Source organism: Tamandua tetradactyla, chromosome 20, assembly GCF_023851605.1.
Source record: "Tamandua tetradactyla isolate mTamTet1 chromosome 20, mTamTet1.pri, whole genome shotgun sequence".
Taxonomy (NCBI): domain Eukaryota; kingdom Metazoa; phylum Chordata; class Mammalia; order Pilosa; family Myrmecophagidae; genus Tamandua; species Tamandua tetradactyla.
This window is the reverse complement of record NC_135346.1, coordinates 11,292,582-11,314,756: the sequence shown is the minus strand read 5'-3', so window position 1 is coordinate 11,314,756 and position 22,175 is coordinate 11,292,582. Positions and strand designations below refer to the sequence as shown.

Below are 22,175 nucleotides of genomic sequence, written 5' to 3'. Positions count from 1 at the left end.
AGAAGTGTGGCTTTAGTTTTGAGATCTAATTTTATCTCTTACCATTTAGCTGGTGATCCTGGGCAGACTATTTAGTCTGTCTGATAAATACTTGTCCTTGAGAGATGAAGCAAGAATTAAATTAGATTATGCCTAGCATATAACAGGTATTCAAATTATTATCAGCTTCTCCTCTGTACAGTCTCTACCCTCAGGAAATTTAATTTCAAAGATATTTAAATAGAAATAAAAGATAACTTCCTTTTCTTATAAAATTCAGTTACTTAGTGCTATTAAGGAACAGAGTTTAAGAATTTCCATTAAAGAATGGACCATGACAAAGATAAATGGCCTCTGCATTTCCCTTAAAATGCTTACTCTATATTGGATTCAATTACAGATTTTTGTTTTTTTATTTCCATGCTGTAGATGGGGAAATAAAAACTGAGAGTGCTATTTTTATACCTTTTTTTTTTTTGGCATGGGCAGGCTCTGGGAATCGAACCCAGGTCTCCTAGTCCACACCTCTCACTCTCTTGACCACCATACTTTAACCATACTTGTTGTCTTCCTATTTCTTGAACACCACCTGTTCACACTGATCTCAGGCCTCTTTGTTAGCTTTTTTCTCCATCTAGAACACTGGCATCCCTGAATTTTGCCTATCTTGCTACCTCTCATCAATGAGGTCCCAGCTTAAATGCCATTTCCTCATCTTCCTGTAGAAAAGGTCTAAAGTAGTTAGTATTAAGGAACAGAGTTTAAGAATTTCCATTAAAGAATGGACCATGACAGCATGGCAGGTGAGAATTCTGCCACTGAGCCACTGTTGCACCATCCAAGGGTGTTTAATTTTAAGAGTCAACAGTGTGATACGAATTCAGGCAGTCATTGGAGACAATTATTTTAAACCATTTTTAATGGATTTTTGAGGCTTCAAAAATATAAAATTTATCAACATTTACACAACATTCAACGTCCTACTTGATCATACTCAGGTCTATTTCCTCATCACAACCAATTTTAAGTGTTTTTTTTTTTTTTTTGCCTACAGGTTTTTGGTCATAAAAATCTATTTTGATTCTTGGCTTTTCAAATAACTTATATTGTCCTTGCTGGCAAGGATTGGGTTTTCCATTCTTTTGTGCTCAATAAGTGTCTGACAGTAAGTCTTTTGGATACACAGTGTTTGTTGCTAAAAAAATGAAAAATGTAAAAAGCCTCCTAAAGTCATATATGAGGTAGGTGGGAAGACTAAAGAGTTGTGGAAAGGAGAAAAAAAGAAAAGAAAGAAAAAAGAATGTGTATGTGCAGTTTAGTTTACCAGATCTTTAATAATAAACCTTGCATATGCTTTTGTTTCAAAAACTCAAATTCCCAGACTAACTTCAAGTTGGTGGCACTAATCTAGGAGAGAATGCATGTATCTAGGAGGGACATCAACATTCAAGCAGAATAGAAGACAATGAAGATCCCACTTGGTGTTGGCTTACAATTCCAGGAATTTTCCTGGATCCAGGGAGCACTTAATGCTAACTTATCCATTCACAATGAAAGAGGATAAAAAATACTGTGTCCATGGAATAACCTTCAAAGACTCATTTTTACATGTTAAACTTAGCACAACAAAAATCTTAATTCTTTTTTTTAAAAAAAACTAACATTAAAATAATTGCCTCATTTCTAAATTTCATTATAAATACTTCCTAAAACCTGTACATGCCAAAGTTACAGCTAGTGATTCTGGGGCTACCTTCGTTAGATCATTATTAACTGAAAGGGTCCTCACACTGAAGCCAGGATCCTCCTGTCCTCCTGAACACTGGTGTGTGAATACCACTGCTAAAGCTGGTGTGTTGACTGTACTGTTTGATGAGCAGCAATCTTAAAAAAGAAGAGAACCAATCTGTGTAGTTCTCTCTGAAAAATGAAGAGGAAGATATTTTCAGTTTCAGAAAAAACAACAAATAAACAAAATCCAAGGTAGCTAGAAATGCTCCTGCCACAAATACCTAGAAATGTTAGCTAGATCAGATCAGACAGATTCATAACAAAAATTATTTGAAATTCACAGTTGTGCTTATATGAAAGAAAGGCAAATTTCTACATGACAGAAAAAAAGATGGACCTGAAAACCTGAATGGTCAGTGTGTGATCTAACACTGTAGCTAAACTTGGGCATTATTTTTATAACCTAGAGATTGGGATATTAATCAGGACAGAAGATGAAGCATTGGGCCCAGGTAAGGTGACTCCCAATACAAAAACTGAGAGTTGTACCATCAATCTTCAGTGAAAGAGGAGAAAATAAGTTAGTCTCACTAAGATTTTGAACTCCTGGGAAAATGCCTTACATAGGGTTGGGGTTCAATGTTATATTATAAGGCTAGTTCAGAACCTCCCAAACTGGACAATAACATAAAAAACAGAGCTAGGCCAGGGGAGATCCAAGCAGATAAAAAAGCAAACCAAAATTGCTGTGTGGAGGGTCACAAGGGATTCTCATAGAACTAAAAAAAGCACTTCTAAAGATAAGCTGAAAATCTAACATTACATAAAACACAAAAAGCAACAGTACAAACGCCAAACTTCATTAGGGCTAAAGTCATCACATACAACAGCAGAAAGAGACTCCCAAAGATGAAAAATAAAAGTATGATAATCTGACAGAGAATATAAAATATGTATATTTAAACTGAGTAAAGACAAAAGAAGGAATCAAAACACTAAGAAAAAATACATAATGAGAAAATGGGAATTTCTCTAGAAAAAAAGACAAAATATAGCTTACAGAAATTAAAAATAGAATCAATGAAGTAAAAAATATATATAAGGAGATTAGATATAGCTAAAGAATTTGTGCATTGGAAAAGAGTTATGAGGAAGTTACCCAAAGCCCAATATATACAAGGCAGTTAAGCAATGTGGAGGAAAAAGATGAGTAGATTTATGTCTAATGAGACAAGAAGAAATGAACAGTGAGAAATGGGGAAAAGATAATACTTGAAGAGAGAATGCCTGCGAATGTTCCAAAACTGATATTCTTGAGAAGAACAAAACATAAACCTTCATCTAGATACACTGTAATAAAACTACAGAGCAGAAGCAACAAAGGAAAAACAGTAAAAGAACCAGAGAAAAAATGGCAGATCACCTCAAAGGAATTCACAGGAATATCAGAATTATTTTTCAGTAGCAACCACAGAGGCCAGGACAAAATGAAATATTTTCAAAGTGCTAAGACAAAATAACTGCCAATCTAGAATGCTATCCTCACCTAAAATATCAAGACTGAGGGCAAAGACTTTATAAAGACTAACAGAGAGTTACCCCTAATAGTCCCTCACTTAAAAAACTATTAAAGGATGTTCCTTCAGAAAGAAGGAAAATGAACACAGAAGAAAGAAATGGGATTTAAGAAGAAATAGGGAATAGAGAAATTGGTTTATCCAAATAAGCACTGACTTTGAAACCACAACAATTACTACAATTGGGATGACAAAAAAAAAGTAAAACTAAAGTAACAGATATTAGAAACACTGAAGAGAGAAGATAATCAGTGTTTAGGACAAAGATAAAGCGATTCACATTAGAACCATGGTTTTCAAAACTTCAGTGTACATCAGAATCATCTGGAAGGTTTGTGAAAAAACATTGTTGACCTGATTAAGATTAGAGTGAGACACTTCAGAGTGCCCTCCCACCCAGAAACTTTGAACCAGCAAAAAATGGCAGAAACATCTTTCGCAAAGCTCCAGAAAACAAAGAACTAGTAATAGGACAAACACTGAAACAAGAAAAAAGCTTTAAAACAACAGGATTGCATGGTACCCTGGCTGGACCCTCCCTCACCAGCTTGCGGTGGAGCTGGTCTGTGGATACCAAGTCTAAGTTCCGGAGGGAACAGAGTAGCTCTTGGATGCATGTATGCCTGGCGCAATCTGTCTGTTGGTGGCCTGAGGGACTGAAAAGGGACACTTAAAGCATACTCTCTGTCACAGAACTTGTTGCACACACAGAAGGCACCTAACTGTTTTCTAGTCAAGAGGCTGCTTGGAAATAGGGATTGCTGGCTATACAATATGCAGTGCAGTGCCTGAAACTGTGAGGAAACTTTCCTAGGGAAGATGGGACATTCATGTCCATGTAAACAGGGGGATTCTATGGCCACATGCATATGTCCAAGACAAGATATATGTGTAGAAAGGATCAAGGTGGCCCCTACACTCTGGCTTTGAGCTGTTCTCTGAAATCATTGTATAGATAAATTCTAAAGGAACACGATTCATAAGATAATCCAGAAGACTGGGAAATTTGTTTTCTTTTTTCTTCTTTCTTGTTAGCTTCTAGCATTCAAGGAGAACTCATTGAAGGAAATCATTAGCTGGATATAAGCTTAAGGAACAGATGCCTCAGAGTTTTATGCTGATTAGTAACAAATTAAAATATGAACATGTTCACGTTTCATCAAAATATTACAAAACATACAAAGAAACAGGAAGCAATGGCCAAAGCAAGGGAGAAGATTCAAATATTAGAAATCATCAATGAGGACCACATCCAACAAAGACTTAAAAAGAAAAAAAAAGTCTTAAATATGCTTAAAGAACTAAAGGAAACCATGCACAAAGAACTAAAGAAAATCAGAAAGAAAAAAAAAAAGAACACACAGAGAATATCAATAGAGAGATGGAAATTATGAAAAGGAATCTAACAAAGATGAAGACCACAGGAACTAAAGTTTAAAATTCCCTAGAGGGGTACAACAGCAGTTTGGTGCTGGTAGAAAAATCAATGAACTTGGAGTTCAGACAACTGAAATCATCCAGTCTGAGGAAGAGAAGGAAGAAAGAATGAAGGAAAGTGAATAGAGCTTGAGGAACCTGTGGGACACCATCAAGCATACAAATACAGTGTGAATCCCAGAAGTAGAAAATAAGAAAGGGAAACAGGGACTATTCAAAAAAATAATGGACTATAGACTATATGCTTTATATTACTGCTAAATAATTTCAAATAAAGCTTTCCAACCTTATAAAAAATTTACACATCCAAGATGTTCAACAGACTCCAAACAGGATAAACCCCAAAAGACCCATGCCATGGCATATCATAATCAAACTTCCAATTGCCAAACCAGAGAATCTGAAAGCTGCAAAGACAGAGAATTTGAAAGCCACAAGAGAGAAACAACATGTGATGTACAAGGGAGCCTTAACACAATTAAGTGCCAATTTCTGATTGGAAACTATGGAGGCAAGAAGGCAGTGGGATGACATTTAAAATGCGAGAGCAAAAAAACTGCCAAGCAATTCTACATTCAGCAAAATTGTTCTAGAAATGAGAGTGATTAAGACATTAACAGTTAAACAAGCTGAGGGAATCTGTCACCACTAGACAGACCAACTAGAGATATTAAAGAAAGTTCTGTAGGTTGAAAGGAAATGATAATAGAAAATATATCAAAACTTCATGAAGAATAAAGATCTCCAGTAGAGCAATGATATGGGTAAAATAGGTATTTTTGTTTATAATTCTACTTTCTAATTCCTACAGATCTAAAAAGCTAATACAGAAGAGGGGCCAAGATGGTCGCTTAGCAATATGCATGTTTTAGTTCGTCCTCCAGAACAACTACTAAATAACCAGAAACAGTACAGAACAGCTCCTGGGGCCATATCGGTGACCAGACACACAGCATACCCCAGTCTGGACCAGCTGTGAGCCTCCCCAGAACCGTGAGTTCCCCAAGCCGCGGCGGCTGCCCCTCCCCCACAGGCTGCCTCCTAGAGGGGAAAGGAAGCAGCAGAGGCTGAGCCCAATCAAACGCCAATTGTGGAATTAATTCACAAATTCTGACTACTAAAAATAGGCCTCCAGTTCAGGTGAACCTGGTCAAAGTGGAGGTCGCTCATTATTGCCCGAGTGCCAAGGAGGCAGGGCTGACAGAAAAAGAAAAAAAAAAAAAGGAAACACAGGCTTTTGTGGCTGTATTTCTACAAAGGCTAGACTGCCTCTGGATTCAGCGGCAGGACTTCTCAGGCTGCAACTGCCCCAGGCATAGGCAGAAACAAGCTTGTTTCAGGGCTTGTCTGAGCCTGTGCCTTCCCCAGGAGAGGGGTGAAGCCCAACTCAGGTGGAATCCCTCCTTCAAGGAATTCAGACACCAGGACTTGGTAATTTGAAGCCATTAAAACCAACCTACAACCTCTCCCCTGTCTCCACCATGCCCCCAGCAGGGAGAGTCTGCCAAAGTTACAGGTACCGCATCATCTTATGCTGGTGGGACCTGCAGGCAGACAGGCACCACATACTGGGCAGGAGAAGAAAAACAGAGCCCAGAGGCTTCACAGGAAAGTCTCTCAACCTGCTGGGTCTCACCCTCAGGGAAAACCGATGCAGGTGACTCTTTCCTCCTGATAGCAGGCCAGTTTGGTCTGGGAAAACCTGGCTGGGGTCTATAATGCCTATGCAGACCCTTCTAAGGGTGTGTGTGTTGGGGAAAGGCACCACACAAGCAGGGCAAAAACAAGAAAACAAGAAAAACAAGAACTGAAAAACTCTCCTATGTTAAACATAACCAAAGCTAGAGATCCAGAAGAAGCTGAACTGAATGTTTAAGAACAGATAGACAACAAATTCATCCAGCAAGAAAACCCTAGGAAGTGAAAGCAATCTCCAGAGTAAATTAGTTAAGGTAATTAAATGTCTAGACACCAGCAAAAAATAACAAATCACACCAGGAAAACTGAAGATATGGCCCGGTCAAAGAAACAAACCAATAATTCAAATGAGCTACAGGAGTTGAAACAATTTATTCAGAATATACGAACAGACATGGAAAACCTCAACCAAAACCAAATCAATGAATTGAGGGAGGATATGAAGAAGGCAAGGAATGAACAAAAAGAAGAAATGGAAAGTCTGAAAAAAACAAATCACAGAACTTATGGGAATGAAAGGCAAGGTAGAAGAGATGAAAAAAACAATGGAAACCTACAATGGTAGATTTCCAGAGGCAGAGGATAGGATTAGTGAACTGGAGGATGGAACATCTGAAATCTGACAAGAAACAGAAACTATAGGGAAAAATATGGAAAAATATGACCAGGGTCTCAGGAAATTGGATGACAATATGAAGCGCACGAATATACATGTTGTGGGTGTCCCTGAAGGAGAAGAGAAGGGAAAAGGAGGAGAAAAACTAATGGAGGAAATTATCACTGAAAATTTCCTAACTCTTATGAAAGACTTAAAATTGCAGATCCAAGAAGTGCAGCGTACCTCAAAGAGAATAGATCCAAATAGATGTATTCCAAGACACTTACTAATCAGAATGTCAGAGGTCAAAGAGAGAGAGAGGATCTTGAAAGCAGCAAGAGAAAAGCAATCCATCACATACAAGGGAAACCCAATAAGACTATGTGTAGATTTCTCAGCAGAAACCATGGAGGCAAGAAGACAGTGGGATGATACATTTAAATTACTAAAAGAGAAAAACTGCCAACCAAGAATTCTATATCCAGCAAAACTGTCCTTCAAAAATGAGGGAGAAATTAAAGCAGTTTCAGACAAAAATCACCGAGAGAATTTGTAACCAAGAGATTAGCTCTGCAAGAAATACTAGAGGGAGCACTAGAGACAGATACGAAAAGACACAAGAGAGAGGTGTGGAGAAGAGTGTAGAAAGGAAGACTAAGAGTAACGATAAAAAGAAGGCAAATTAGATAGGACATATAAAATCAAAAAGGCAAAATGGTAGAAGAAAGTACTACCCATAGAGTAATAACACTAAATGTTAATGGATTAAACTCCCCAATCAAAAGACATAGACTGGCAGAATGAATGAAAAAACAGGACCCATCTATATGCTGTCTATAGGAAACACATCTTAGACCCAAAGATAAACACAGGTTGAAAATGAAAGGTTGGGAAAAGATATTTCATGCAAATAACAATCAGAAAAGAGCAGGAGTAGCTATACCAATATCCAACGAATTAGATTTCAAATGTAAAACAGTTAAAAGAGACAAAGAAGGATACTATGTACTAATAAAAGGAACAATTCAGCATAACGACATAACAATCATAAATATTTATGCACCAAACCATAATGCTCCAAAATACATGTGGCAAACACTGCAAACACTGAAAAGAGAAATAGACACATCCACCATAATAGCTGGAGACTTCAATTCCCCACTCTTATCAATGGACAGAACATCTAGACAGAAGATCAATAAAGAAACAGAGAATTTGAATATTACAATAAATGAGCTAAACTTAACTGACATTTATAGAACATTACACCCCACAACAGCAGGATACATTTTTTTCTCAAGTTCTCATGGATCAATTCTCAAAGACAGACCATATGTTGGGTCAGAAACCAAGTCTTAAAAAATTTAAAAAGATTGAAATCATACAAACTACTTTCTCAGATCATAAAGGAATGAAGTTGGAAATGAATAATAGGCAGAGCGCCAGAAAATTCACAAATATGTGGAGGCTCAACAACACACTCTTAAACAACCAATGGGTCAAGGAAGAAATTACAGGAGAAATCAGTAAATATCTCGCGGCAAATGAAAATGAAAACACAACATATCAAAACTTATGGGATGCAGCAAAAGCAGTGCTAAGAGGGAAATTTATTGCCCTAAATGCCCATATCAAAAATCAAGAAAGGGCAAAAATTGAGGAATTAACTATCCACTTGGAAGAACTAGAGAAAGAACAGCAAACTAACCCGAAAGCAAGCAAAAAGAAAGAAATAACAAAGATTAGAGCAGAAATAAATGAAATTGAGAACATGAAAACAATTGAGAAAATCAATAAAACCAGAAGCTGGTTCTATGAGAAAATCAATAAGATTGATGGACCCTTAGCAAGACTGACAAAAAGAAGAAGAGACAGGATGCAAATAAATAAGATCAGAAATGGAAGAGGAGACAAAACCACTGACCCCACAGAAATAAATGAAGTAATGACAGGATACTATGAACAACTTTATGCCAATAAATACAACAATATAGATGAAATGGAAAACTTCCTAGAAAGGCATGAACAACCAACTTTGACTCTAGAAGAAACAGATGACCTCAACAAACCTTTCACAAGTAAAGAAACTGAATCAGTCATTAAGAAGCTTCCCAAAGAGAAAAGTATAGGACCAGGTGGCTTCACATGTGAATTCTATCAAACATTCCAGAAAGCATTAGTACTAATCCTGCTCAAATTCTTCAAAAAAATTGAAGAGGAGGGAAAGCTATCTAAAATTCATTTTACAAAGTCAACATCACCCTGATACCAAAGCCAGACAAAGATATTACAGAAAAAGAAAACTACAGGCCAATCTCTCTAATGAATATAGATGCAAAAATCCTCCACAAAATTCTAGCAAATCGAATCCAGCAACACATTAAAAGAATTATACATCATGACCAAGTAAGATTCATCCCAGGTATGCAAGAATGGCTCAACATAAGAAAATCAATTAATGTAATACATCATATCAACAAATCAAAGCAGAAAAATCACATGATCATCTTGATTGATGCAGAGAAGTCATCTGCCAAAATTCAACATCCTTTCCTGTTGAAAACACTTCAACGGATAGGAACAGAAGGGAACTTCCTTAAAATGATGAAGGGAATATATGAAAAACCCACAGCTAACATCATCCTCAGTGGGGAAGAACCGAAAACTTTCCCCCTAAGATCAGGAACAAGACAAGGATGTCCACTATCACCACTGTTATTCAACACTGTGTTGGAAGTTCTAGTCAGAGCAATTAGACAAGAAAAAGAAATACAGGGCACCAAAATTGGAAAGGAAGAAGTAAAACTCTCATTGTTTGCAGATGATATGATACTATATGTTGAAAACCCTGAAAAATCCACAGCAAAACTACTAGAGCTAATAAATGAGTACAGCAGAGTGGCAGGTTACAAGACCAACACTCAAAAATCTGTAGTGTTTCTATACTCTAGTAATGAACAATCTGAGGGGGAAATCAAGAAACGAATTCCATTTATAATTGTAACCAAAAGAGTAAAATATTTAGGAATAAATTTAAACAGACAAAAGACCTATACAAAGAAAACTACAAGAAATTGTTAAAAGAAATCACAGAAGACCTAAATAGATGGAAGGGCATACCGTGTTCATGGATTGGAAGACTAAACATAGTTAAGATGTCAATTCTACCTAAATTGATTTACAGATTCAATGCAATACCAATTAAAATCCCCAAAACTTACTTTTCAGAAATAGAAAAACCAATCATCAAATTTATCTGGAAGGGCAGGGTGCCCCGAATTGCTAAACGTATACTGAGTTAAAAAAATGAAGCTGGAGGTCTCATGCTGCCTGATTTTAAGGCATATTATGAAGCTACAGTGGTCAAAACAGCATGGTACTGGCATAAAGATAGATATATTGACCAATGGAATCGAATACAGTGTTCAGATATAGACCCTCTCATTTATGGACAATTGATCTTTGATAAGGCAGTCAAGCCAATTTACCTGGGACAGAACACTCTCTTCAATAAATGGTGCCTAGAGAACTGGATATCCACATGCAAAAGAATGAAAGAGGACCCATATCTCACACCCTATACAAAAGTTAACTCAAAATGGATCAAAGATCTAAACATTAGGTCTAAGACCATAAAACAGGGAAAAATGTAGGGAAATATCTTATAAATCTTATACTTGGAGGTGGTTTTGTAGACCTTACACCCAAAGCAACAGCACTGAAGAAATAAATAAATAAATGGGAACTCCTCAAAATTAAACACTTTTGCACATCAAAGAACTTCATCAAGAAAGTAAAAAGACATAATGGGAGACAATATTTGGAAACGACATATCAGATAAAGGTCTAGTATCCAGAATTTATAAAGAGATTATTCAACTCAACAACAAAAAGACAGCCAATCCAATTTCAAAATGGGAAAAAGACTTGGACGCTTCTCAGAAGAGGAAATGCAAATGGCCAAAAGGCACAGGAAGAGATGCTCAACTTCCTTGCCATTAGAGAAATGCAAATCAAAACCACAATGAGATATCATCTCACACCCACCAGAATGGCCATTATCAACGAAACAGAAAATGACAAGTGCTGGAGAGGATGTGGAGAAAGAGGCACACTGATTCACTGTTGGTGGGAATGTCAAATGGTGCAACCGCTGTGGAAGGCAGTTTGGTGGTGACCCGGCAATACCATTGCTAGGCATCTACTCCAAGGACTAAGGGCAAAGACACAAACGGACATTTGCACACCAATGTTTATAGCAGCATTATTTACAATTGCAAAGAGATGGAAACAGCCAAAATATCTGTCAACAGAAGAGTGGCTAAACAAACTGTGGTATATACATACGATGGAATATTATGTAGCTTTAAGACAGAATAAAGTTATGAAGTATGTAACAACACGGATGGACCTTGAGGACATTATGCTGAGTATGGTATCACTGATATGAACTGAATTAGTGAATAAACTTGGAATATTTCGTTGGTAACAGAGACCATCAGGAGATAGAAATAGGGTAAGATACTGGGTAAATGGAGTTGAAGGGATACAGATTGTGCAACAGGACTGATTGTAAAAACTCAGAAATGGACAGCACAATATTACCTAACTGTAATACAACTATGTTAAAACGCTAAATGAAGCTGCATGTGAGAATGATAGAGGGAGGAGGGGTGGGGCACAAATGAAATCAGAAAGAAAGACGATAAAGATTGAGATGGTAAAATCTAGGAATGCCTAGAGTATATGATAGCGACTAAATGTACAAATTTTAAAAATGTTTGTGCATGAGGAAGAACAAAGGAAAGTCATTACTGCAGGGTGCTGAAAACAGATGGTAATTAATATTTTAAAATTTCAACCTATGTGTGAGACTAAAGCAAAAAATATTTATTTGGTACAAAATTTATATTTTGCCTAGTGCATCTCCTAACATAACTTATGTTGATACCTTGATTGAACACCATAAGTACCTGGAATCTTGGGTAGGACATGAGATTTTGTTGGTTTGTCCAGAGTGATGCCCCGATGAACCCCAGAGTGATTTGATCAGTGAGTGGAAAAGTATTTGCAAAGTCCCCTTTGGGGAATGGTGAGAACGGGGAGAAATTCAACTTCCCCAAGTTGAATTCTTGATATTCTCACAAGCAGTGTGGACAACCAAAGCTATAGGCTGAGCCCCAAGTCTAGGGGTTTGTTCATATGAAACTTAACCCTGCAAAGGATAGGTCAAGTCTACTTAAAATTTAGGCCTAAGAGTCATCCCCAAGAGAACCTCTTTTGTTGCTCAGATATGGCCTCTCTCTCCAGCCAACACAACAAGCAAACTCACCACCCTCCCCCTGTCTATGTGGGACATGACTCCCAGGGATGTGGACCTTCCTGGCAACATGGGACACAAATTCTAGAATGAGCTGAGACTCAGCATCAAGGGATTAAGAAAACCTTCTCGACCAAAAGGGGGAAGGGTGAAATGAGACAAAGTGTCAATGGCTGAGAGATTTCAAACAGAGTTGAGAGGTTATCCTGGAGGTTACTCTTATGCATTAAGTAGATATCACCTTGTTATTCAAGATGTAGTGGAGAGGATGGAGGGAACTGCCTGAAAATGTAGAGCTGTGTTCTAGTAGCCATGTTTCTTGATGATGATTGAATAATGATATAGCGTTCACAATGTGACTGTGTCATTGTGAAAACCTTCATCTGATGCTCCTTTTATCTACCTTGTCAACAGACGAGTAGAACATATGGAATAAAAATAAGTAATAGGGGGAACAAATGTTAAAATAAATTTAGTTTGAAATGCTAATGATAAATGAAAGTGACGGGTAAGGGGTATGGTATGTATAATCTTTTTTTTTTCTGTTATCGTTTTCTTTTTTGGTTGTCTTTTTATTTTTTTCTGAATTGATGCAAATATTCTAAGAAATGATGAATATGCAACTATGTGATGATATTGAGAATTACTGATTATATATGTAGAATGGAATGGTATGTTAATATTTTTGTTCTTAATTTTTTTAATTAATAAATTAAATAAAGCTAATACATAAAATGCAATGATAAATCAGTGGTTTTAGACTCATAAAAACAAGTAATTTGTGACAAGAGCTACATATAACTGTCAGGATGGAGTACAGGAGCATAGCTTGTATAGACTACTGAAATTAAGTTGGTGTCAAAGCAAACAAGAGTGTTATAGATTTAAGAGGGTAAACTCCAGTCCTATAGTAACTTCAAAAAACCCTGGAAAATACGTAAGTTCACAGAGACAGAAATCAAGAATACAGGTTCTCAGAGGCATAGGACAGGAGGAAAGGGGAATTAATGCATAAATATGCTTAAAGAACTAAAGAAACCATGGACAAAGAACTAAAGAAAATTGAAATGAAAGGAAAAAAAAGAACACACAGAGAATATTAAAAGACAGATGGAAATTATGAAAAGGAATCTAACAAAGATGAAGACCACAGGAACAAAAGTTTAAAATTCTATTTGCTAAGATGGGCGAGTTTTAGTGAATGTGATTAATCCCACTCTATAGCATGTTTGCGAGTGGTTGAGTTGGGAAAGTTTGATGTATGTATTTTCCAACAACTAAAAGAAAGAAAGAAAAAAGAGCAACTAAAGAAACAGATAATTAAAGGCAATATATGATCCTGAATGGGCCCTAACAAGGGTGGACTGAAGGCTCAGGAAGACATTATTGGAACATATGAGAAAACTGGAAAATATAGAGTAAGCTTTATATCAATGTCAAATTTCTCAGACTTGATAACTGCACTTAAGGTAGATTCATTAAGTGTACCGATTTGAAAGTGATGTGTACCACAGAAAAGCCATGTTCTTTAATCCTCACTCAATATTGCTGGGTGGGAGCTTCTTTATTGTTTCCATGGAGATAAATGGGGATGGTAACTTTTGATTAGGTGGTTTCCATGGAGATGTGGAGTTGCTTACTAGAGTCTTTTAAGAGAGAATCATTTTGGAAAAAGCTTTAGAGTCCACACAGGGAACACTGGAGATGCAGAAGGAAAACACCCCAAGGGAATCCTTCTGAAATGAGAAGCTAGGTGAGAAAGCTAGCACATAGGAATGCCATGTGCCTTCCCAGCTGACAGAGATGTTCCAGATGGCAAAACCCCTTTCTTGAATGAAGGTAACTTCTTTTTGCTGCTTTAATTTGTACATTTTCATGGCCTTAAAACTATATACTTGCAACTTAATAAATTCCTTTTTAAAAAGACATTCCATTTCTGGTATACTGCATTCTGGCAGCTTTAGCAAACTAAAATAACAAGTGAATATCCTAGTTCTTAGGAAGTGTACATGGCAGTATGAAGTGTTCAGGGAGCATGATGTATACAACCTACAACCTACACAGAAGTGTTCAGCAATGGATTGATAAATAAAAAGACAGACAGGTAGATGGATAAATTGATGAATAGAATGATATGGTGGTGAAATGGTAGATATGGGTTTACAGGGAGGAGTAAGCTCCCGTCTCTGTAAGGGGACTGTATTATTTTTGTGACTGTCTTAGAAGTTTGACAGCATTTCAAAAGAAAATTATTTTTAATTAAAAATTAAAAAAAAATTAAACAATATGACCCAGCAATCCTAGATATACAGTCTACCTGAAGAATTGAAAACTGAGATTCGAATAGATTTTATTCATATGTAGCATTATTATAATTCACAGCAGCCAAGAGGATAAAAAAGCCCATGTCCATCAAAAGATGAATGGATAAACAAAATGTAGTATACACATAAATTCAATTCCAGAGTAGATACTTAAATGTTAAAAGCAAAACTTTAAAACTTTAAAAGAAAATAAAGAAGAAAGGATTTCTTAAATAAGAAAAGATTGATAAATTCAACTATAAAAGCAAGCCTCCTGTCATCAAAAGACACAATAAATAAAGTAAAAAGAATATATAAAGCTTAAGCAGATATTTATAATACAAATAAATGAAACAGAATCAAAATGCAGAAAAGATAAAATACAGCTATACATCAATAAAAAAGAAACAAATACATAAAAATGGGCAAAAGGTATAAACAAGCATTTCATAGAAGAGGAAACAATACACTCACAAACGTATGAAAAAAAGTTCAACATCATTAGAAATCAAGGTACTGCAAATGAAGACCAGAATGATTCAACATTTTAAACTCAATAGTTTTGGAAAAATTAAGAAACTGACAAAATCAAGATGCATCAAAGAAAATTGTCATATAGTGGAATGATGTAAAACTAGTAAAACTACTTTGGAAAACAATTTATCTGTATTTTGTAAAAGAATGGAAACAATGCGATATGTTCCCACAATGGAATTGTGTACATCAGTGAAAAGGAATGAACTACAGCCACAAACAATACAGCTAAGTAAAAATAAAGCAAAAATGCAAATCCTAGGAGACCATATAAGGTATAATAGCATTTTTTAAAAAAGCTCAACAAACAACAAACATATGAAAAAATTACTTTTAATAAAAGCAGAGAAAGCAAAAATATGTGTTAGTGGTTATGGAAAAGGGATGGGAAATGGGGAAGACATAAGGTTGAGATAAGGGAAGAGCATGTAGTGGATGCCAGTTAGTGATACTGGTAGAGTTCTTAGATTAGGTGTGGGGGATGGTATCCTGACTATCCCTCATTATGGTTTATAACTTAAGTGAACACATATATGTGTGTTTATGTGTATGGGTGTATACATGTGTATACAAATGTACATATATATTTTTCCCAGATTTTGTTATATATGAAATGCCTTATGAAGTAATAAGTATAAGTATAAGTAATGAAATAGGCCAAGCTCTTGATCTTGGGGCTTGCTCTTGTGAAGTTTGTGCATGTAGCAGAGAAGCTTAGCCTACATGCCTAAGAGTCACTTCCACAGGACCTCTTTTGTTGCTCAGATGTGGCCTCTCTCTCTCTCTCTCTCTTTCTCTCTAAGCCCAACTCTGCAAGTGAAACCATTGCTCTCCCTGCCTACGTGAGACATGACATCCAGAGACGAAAGTCCCCCTGGCAGCGTGGGACTTGACTCCCAGGGATCAGCCTGGCCCTGGCACCGTGGGATCAACAATACCATTCTGACCAAAAGGAGGAAAAGAAGTGTAACAAATAAGGCATCAGAGGCTGAGAGAGTTCAAATAGGTCAAGAGGTTTCTCTGGAGGTCGTTCTTATCCAAGCGTCAGAAAGACACTGCTATCTAACATAACTTGCCAAACCCTAACCCAAACCATTCCTGCCAACCCTAAAAAGTATTTACAGTGTTATATAAGATTCTACAAAGGTTTTATGCATTAGGGTAACTTTCCAGAAACCTACAACCTTCAGGTGGGTCCCTGGACTAGATAAGCCCTGAAATGTAGAGGGGCAGCCTCTCCAAAATATCCATTAGTTCCATCCCCCTGTATTTTCTGCATAAGTTTTTCATGAACCTACAAATTCTCTAATAAAATAAATTTAAAAGTGGTAGAGGAAAATATGATTAAAATATATCAGTTGATATTCACTGCAATGGGAACCAAATCCCCAGTCCAATACTTACTGGTCAAGGGTCTTATAATAAATGTCCAGATCCTTGTTCACAAGCTCTGTTGTTCTCATAACAATCATCATTTCTCTGTACTTTTCTTCAGCATCTCGAAATTGAGGTTCTCGAAGTTCTTTCTTAAAATGAATAATTTCTTCCTCATAACCTTTCTGTCGCCCTAATGCCAAACTGTGATTTCTTTTTATATTTTCTATTTTTTCTTCTAACTTTTGATGTTCACTATAAAAAGAAAAACGACAAATGAGGTCTACCTTTTAACTTTTAACTATCTGAAATGGAAAAGCCACAGATCTCTATAGATAGCATTCTCCTTAACCATTAGCAGCATATGGTAACAGTCTCTCATTCTTGCTTTTTAAGCTTCAGAAGCGAAGAAAATTCTCTGCTTTCAAAATCTCTGTAGAATTAAAGTTTTTAAACAGCTGATTTTGGTGTGCTAAACAAAGAACCCTCAAAAACTGTGACCACCGAGAATGTTCCTGTATTTTAGACACTGACTAATCTTTATAAAGTAGTCTTGGTGATTAATGTTACAAATTCACAAGCTTCTGATTGCAAGGTGAGAAGGCACAATTACCAAAACTGAAAGATAGTAATTATATCATTCACACTGTCAAAGGCAATACAATTTTATCTAAATCAAATGAAGTATTAATATTCTGCAGTAATATTTATTACAGATTTTGTGTCCTCTATGAAACAATGTCTTCCATTAATTTAAAAACCATAATACCGACCATATGTAAAATAACCCAATTTTCCTGATAACTTGGTAGATTATACAGATTTTAACGTGTTTCAATAGTCTTCACTTAAAGTCACTTATTTAGCTTCCTCTTAAAATATTTAGTTTATAAACATCACCTAGAGAGCTAGCCTGATTACATTTTGTTGTTGTTTCTTTTCTGTTCTGGCTAAAGAAAGATTTGTACTTAATAGTCTGAATGAATATAACAAAGCATTCGTATTCACCAATCACAGAAGGAATTATATAAATATCTAGTTCTAGTCTTTAGTAGCAGTAAATAAATGATTTCATTCAAAAGTTTCTTGTAAAAGCTTTACTTTTACAACTTGCTATGGAGAACACTAACATTATTGTGTTAAAGAACTGAGGCTTAGGTGCCAGGATATTAGGTTCTCAGTGGTAACTTTAATCTTAATTTCTCTGTGATTTTTCTGGGTCTCAATATCTTAATGCAGAAAAAATGAAAAGGCTTAACATGATGGCTCCTCCAGTTTTAAAATCTGCTTTCCTTGATATGAGATTTAAAATAGCTAAACCATTTAAAATAATAATTAACCATTTGTTGGGTGTTACAGAGGAAATTAAAACTTCACTTTACTACACCTTTTAGAAAAACCAAAGCATTCTTTGACTCAGATTTCTGAGTAAAGTCAAGAAGATAAAAGTTCTACAAGAAAAGGATGAACAAAAGTGAGACTTGGCTTTAAGCAACTGAGGCAGTTCAATTATCTAAGCACTTGGCTAGTACAACCTTTAATACCAGTATAGTACCTCAGCATAAACCAGGATATTGTATCTTATAGGATCCCTAAGGCAAGAACAGCCTTCCCTACTGTAGTAGGAAGGTAGTAACTACAATAAGTACTAATAAAACCAGATCAAGGATCAGGATAATCTTTCAGACAAATGCTCTAGTTGGCACATAATTAATTACAACTGGAACAATCTAAAAGCTGTCCCCGTTGACACATTTCTCTGGCAGTAACTCCACTTTTAATATTATAAACTGCACAAAGCTCTGACTCCGGCACTGTCAGTGATATCCTGTATGTTCTGTACCACTACCTTGCTGAAGCAGGCAAGCAGAGGTCTGGGAGACTGATGTGTTTAATACTGAGTAACTAATGCTCATCACCAGAGTGTGAATGACAATTTTATATCACTTCGTAATTCAATTCTTAAGGCCATGAAATACATTTTTATAAAAACCGTGTCTACCTTCCTCTAAGTCTCAAGGAACACAAGGATGAAGGCTTAAATTCTTTTTAAAAAAGATACATTTAATATTCTTTACATTTCAATAATAACGACCTTTATTTAAACTAAAGACTATTTTTAAAAACATACTTTTTCATCTGCAAAACCTGCATCTGTCCCATTTCCTTCAAATGCTGTTTTCTTTCTTCTTCAACTTCTTTTAATTCCTCATTTCTTTTTCTTAAAGTAAGATTATCCTGTAGCCACCTTTCTTGTATCTAAATGTAAATATTATAGCAGTTAACAAAAATGACCATGTTACTAAAGTGATTCATAACAGGTAACTGCTGACAAGTAGTGCTAATTCTGTCTTAATTAGAATCATGTTAAACTTAACAGCAGAGAATAAGCCAGTGTGAAAGAATCTCCAGGCCTGGACTAATCGGATATGGATGGTTCGTTCCCTCTCATAGTCACAGTTGCTACACCTCCTATAACCCAGCTTTAAAGTTCTTTCACGACCGTGATCTAAATGGAGATTCCAACAATGAAAGATTTAAGCATACAGCTTTGGGTATTAATTTATTTATAAAATTAGACATTCTAATATTTTATACCTAACTCCAGGTATATATTTGAACCCCATTTTAGAGGCTATTGATCTAAAATATCAAAGAGAGTAATACTATCCAAGTCCTTCTTCGCTTTTTTTTCCTTAGTTAAATTTATCTCCTATCATGTGTCAAGACTCCTGGACACTGTAAGTACACCTCAGACACTCTCTCTGCCTTTGCACTGACAAAAAGTAGTAAACAAGGCAATAAGAAGTGCCACAGAAGAAATATGTATGTTTCTTGACTTTTTCCTGGCCTATGTGGTAGAACTGAAATTTTGAATACGTGGCTGTTCTTGTTGAATAGTTTTGTCCTTAAAAAAAAACACCGTTTGTTTCCCAATGTCTGCCCATGTAAAAAAGAAAAAAAAAAAAAAAGACCCAATCACTTACCAACAACAAAAACATGATTATTCGTAGTTTTCCTAGCTATTATAATGAACCACTGTGGTAGTTAGATTCAGGTGTCAACTTGGCCAGGTGAAGGTGCCTAGTTCTATTGCTGTGGACATAAGCCAATGGCATGTGAACCTCATCTGTTGCTGATTACATCTGCAGTTGGCAGTGTCTGCTGCAATGAATGATGTTTGATTTAATTGGCTGGTGCTGAAATGAGAGAGATCAACATAGCACAGCCCAAGCAGCTCAGCATACCTCATCTCAGCACTCCCAGCTCAGCCCAGGCCCTAGGGATGCAGAAAGGAATCACCCCGGGGAAAGCTGTTGGAACCCACAGGCCTGGAGAAAAGGCCAGCAGAGATCACCCTGTGCCTTCCCACATAAGAAAGAACCTCAATGTAAAGTTAGCTGCCTTTCCTATGAAGAACTATATGTCAACTAAACAAATCCCCTTTTATTGAAAGCCAATCAGTCTCTGGTATGTTGCATTCCAGCAGCTAGCAAACTAGATAGAACAACCATGCTCTTAAGGGACAAACATTAAGTAATTTATAAAGTTGACTCTGGAATTTGGGGGAAAAAAACTTCCTCCAAAAACAATGGTGGTTTGTTCACATAAGTCTTTGTGTAGAAAACACTCTATGGAAAACTCATTCCAAGTTTGGAGTCAGGACTCCTCAAAGAGGGAAATGGGACACTCCTGCAGAAGGCCTTGCAACCGAGGTAAACTCAGAGTTGTATGGAGTGGGAAGGAGGACAGATCTTTGGCAATATCTTGTTGCTAACAGTAAAGAGACTCCCCCCCCTGCTGGCAGGGTAATCACCAAAGAGAAAGGATTTGGAGTTAGGAATGGGGTGGGAAGCCAAGGACTTCTCTCCTACACTTAATGTTCAAGTCCAACCCTGCCCATCTATGAATTACTATTTAGAGAGAATTTGCTTTTATTTGTCTGGAAACTGTCAGTAAGATTACTTTCATTTTTTCTGGAAATAATATAAATATATTCATATCTTTTAAAGGCATTATTATGTGCCATTTAAAGTAACAAAAATGATAGGGTTGTAAATAGCCTTAGTTGCCAAGGAAAATTAATGTATCACTACAGCTGCTGTGACTCTCCAAGACACTTCCAAGAGGAACTACATTTGAATTTCTTCCTTATTACATACAGGGGAAGTTGCTACTGCCTGCTTTGATCTGACATTAACACCTGAATTTGCTTTTTTTTTTCTGCATGGGCAGGTACCGGGAATTGAACCCAGGTCTCTGGCACAGCAGGCAAGAACTTTGCCACTGTGCCACTACTGCCCGCCCTGAATTTGTTTTTATGACCAAACAAAAGGACTCTTCAAGGTACTATCCCATTTTTAGATGAGATTGAATTTTGGAATAATATATTATTTCTAGTCTGTTTGCCTGCATGGCTAGGCAAAATACCTAGAAAGCTAGGTATTTCTTTCTTTTAGGTCAATTTCTATTACTCTTACTTTAGTTTTGAAAGCCAGAATAGTACAGTATCAAGGAGCATAGACTTTCAAGTCAGGTAGATTTAGGCACAAATCCCAGGCCCACTACTTTCAAAGTGGATGACTTTGGGCAAATTAATTTTATCTTCTTTGAGTCTTAATTTGTTCATAGTGTGGTGATAATAATACCACCTCTCACAGAGAGGTATTAAGAATTAGTGTATGTAAAGCATAGTGCCACTCTCAATACTTGCTAGTGAAAGGCCTATCAGATGAATTTGTCCCTTCTGCTTTAAGCAGTGAGAATTCCACCTACAGTCTATAAAGTATTGGGGGAGGGGAGGGAGAAATCAGATGTTGTTATAGTACAGAATTATTTTTTTACTGTACTAGAAATTTGACAATCTAGGATCAAGTTCCACCTCTGTTTCTATGTCAGATTACCTCCCATTCTCTTCACTTGAAAAATAAGGGAGGCAGATTATTAGAATCCCAATTCTAGAATTTTATGATTTTGTGGACCAAATTAAGTAGAGCTTAAATAAATATATAAACACACTACTGTTAGGCTTACCAGCTCCTACTTAACCCCAATCACCCAATTCAGATGGTAGTTCAGGCACATAACTGGTCACCTAAAGGAAACATAAACATTAACTACATGCTAGGTACCTATAATGAACCATAAGAATTAACTACATGCCAGGTACCTATAATGAACTGTGCTAAATAACTGCAACAGAATATCCATCAAAAGTCTGTCTGACATTACCATCTATTATAACTTGCCAAACCCCAAACAAAACCATTCCAGCCAATCCTAAAGAACATCTGGGACAGTACTCAAGCTTCTACAAAGGTTCCATGCATTAGGGTAACATTCCAGAAACCTACAACCTCCAGATGGGTCCCTGGACCCGAGAAGTCCTGAAACCTAGAGGGCCCAGCCTCTCTAGAACATCAGCTAGTTCCTTACCCTACTGACATCTCCGTCTCCCTAGCCTTCGTTACTGAAAGCCCTGTCCAACATGAAAAATTTAGAATGGGCATAGACCAAATACCACTAAAGAGTGGGATAGAAAGATCAAAATGATGGTGGAGTTATACAGAGAAGGCAGGGTTTAACAAACGAGAATGATTGCTAAAAGACTATTTCTTTTAGTC

General features: G+C 36.5%; 1 protein-coding gene across 3 annotated transcripts in view; it reads right to left on the bottom strand.

Annotated features, from left to right (window-relative positions):
* The window catches only part of RAD50 (RAD50 double strand break repair protein), a 286,023-nt gene that overhangs the window by 16,383 nt on the left and 247,465 nt on the right, over positions 1 to 22,175 (bottom strand). For all 3 annotated transcript variants that reach the window (XM_077138398.1, XM_077138399.1, XM_077138397.1), the window contains exons 20-21: positions 18,683 to 18,810; positions 16,582 to 16,806 (exon numbers count right to left, since the gene is read on the bottom strand). In XM_077138398.1, the coding sequence (XP_076994513.1) occupies positions 16,582 to 16,806; positions 18,683 to 18,810 (353 nt within the window). The remainder of the gene's footprint in view (positions 1 to 16,581; positions 16,807 to 18,682; positions 18,811 to 22,175) is intronic.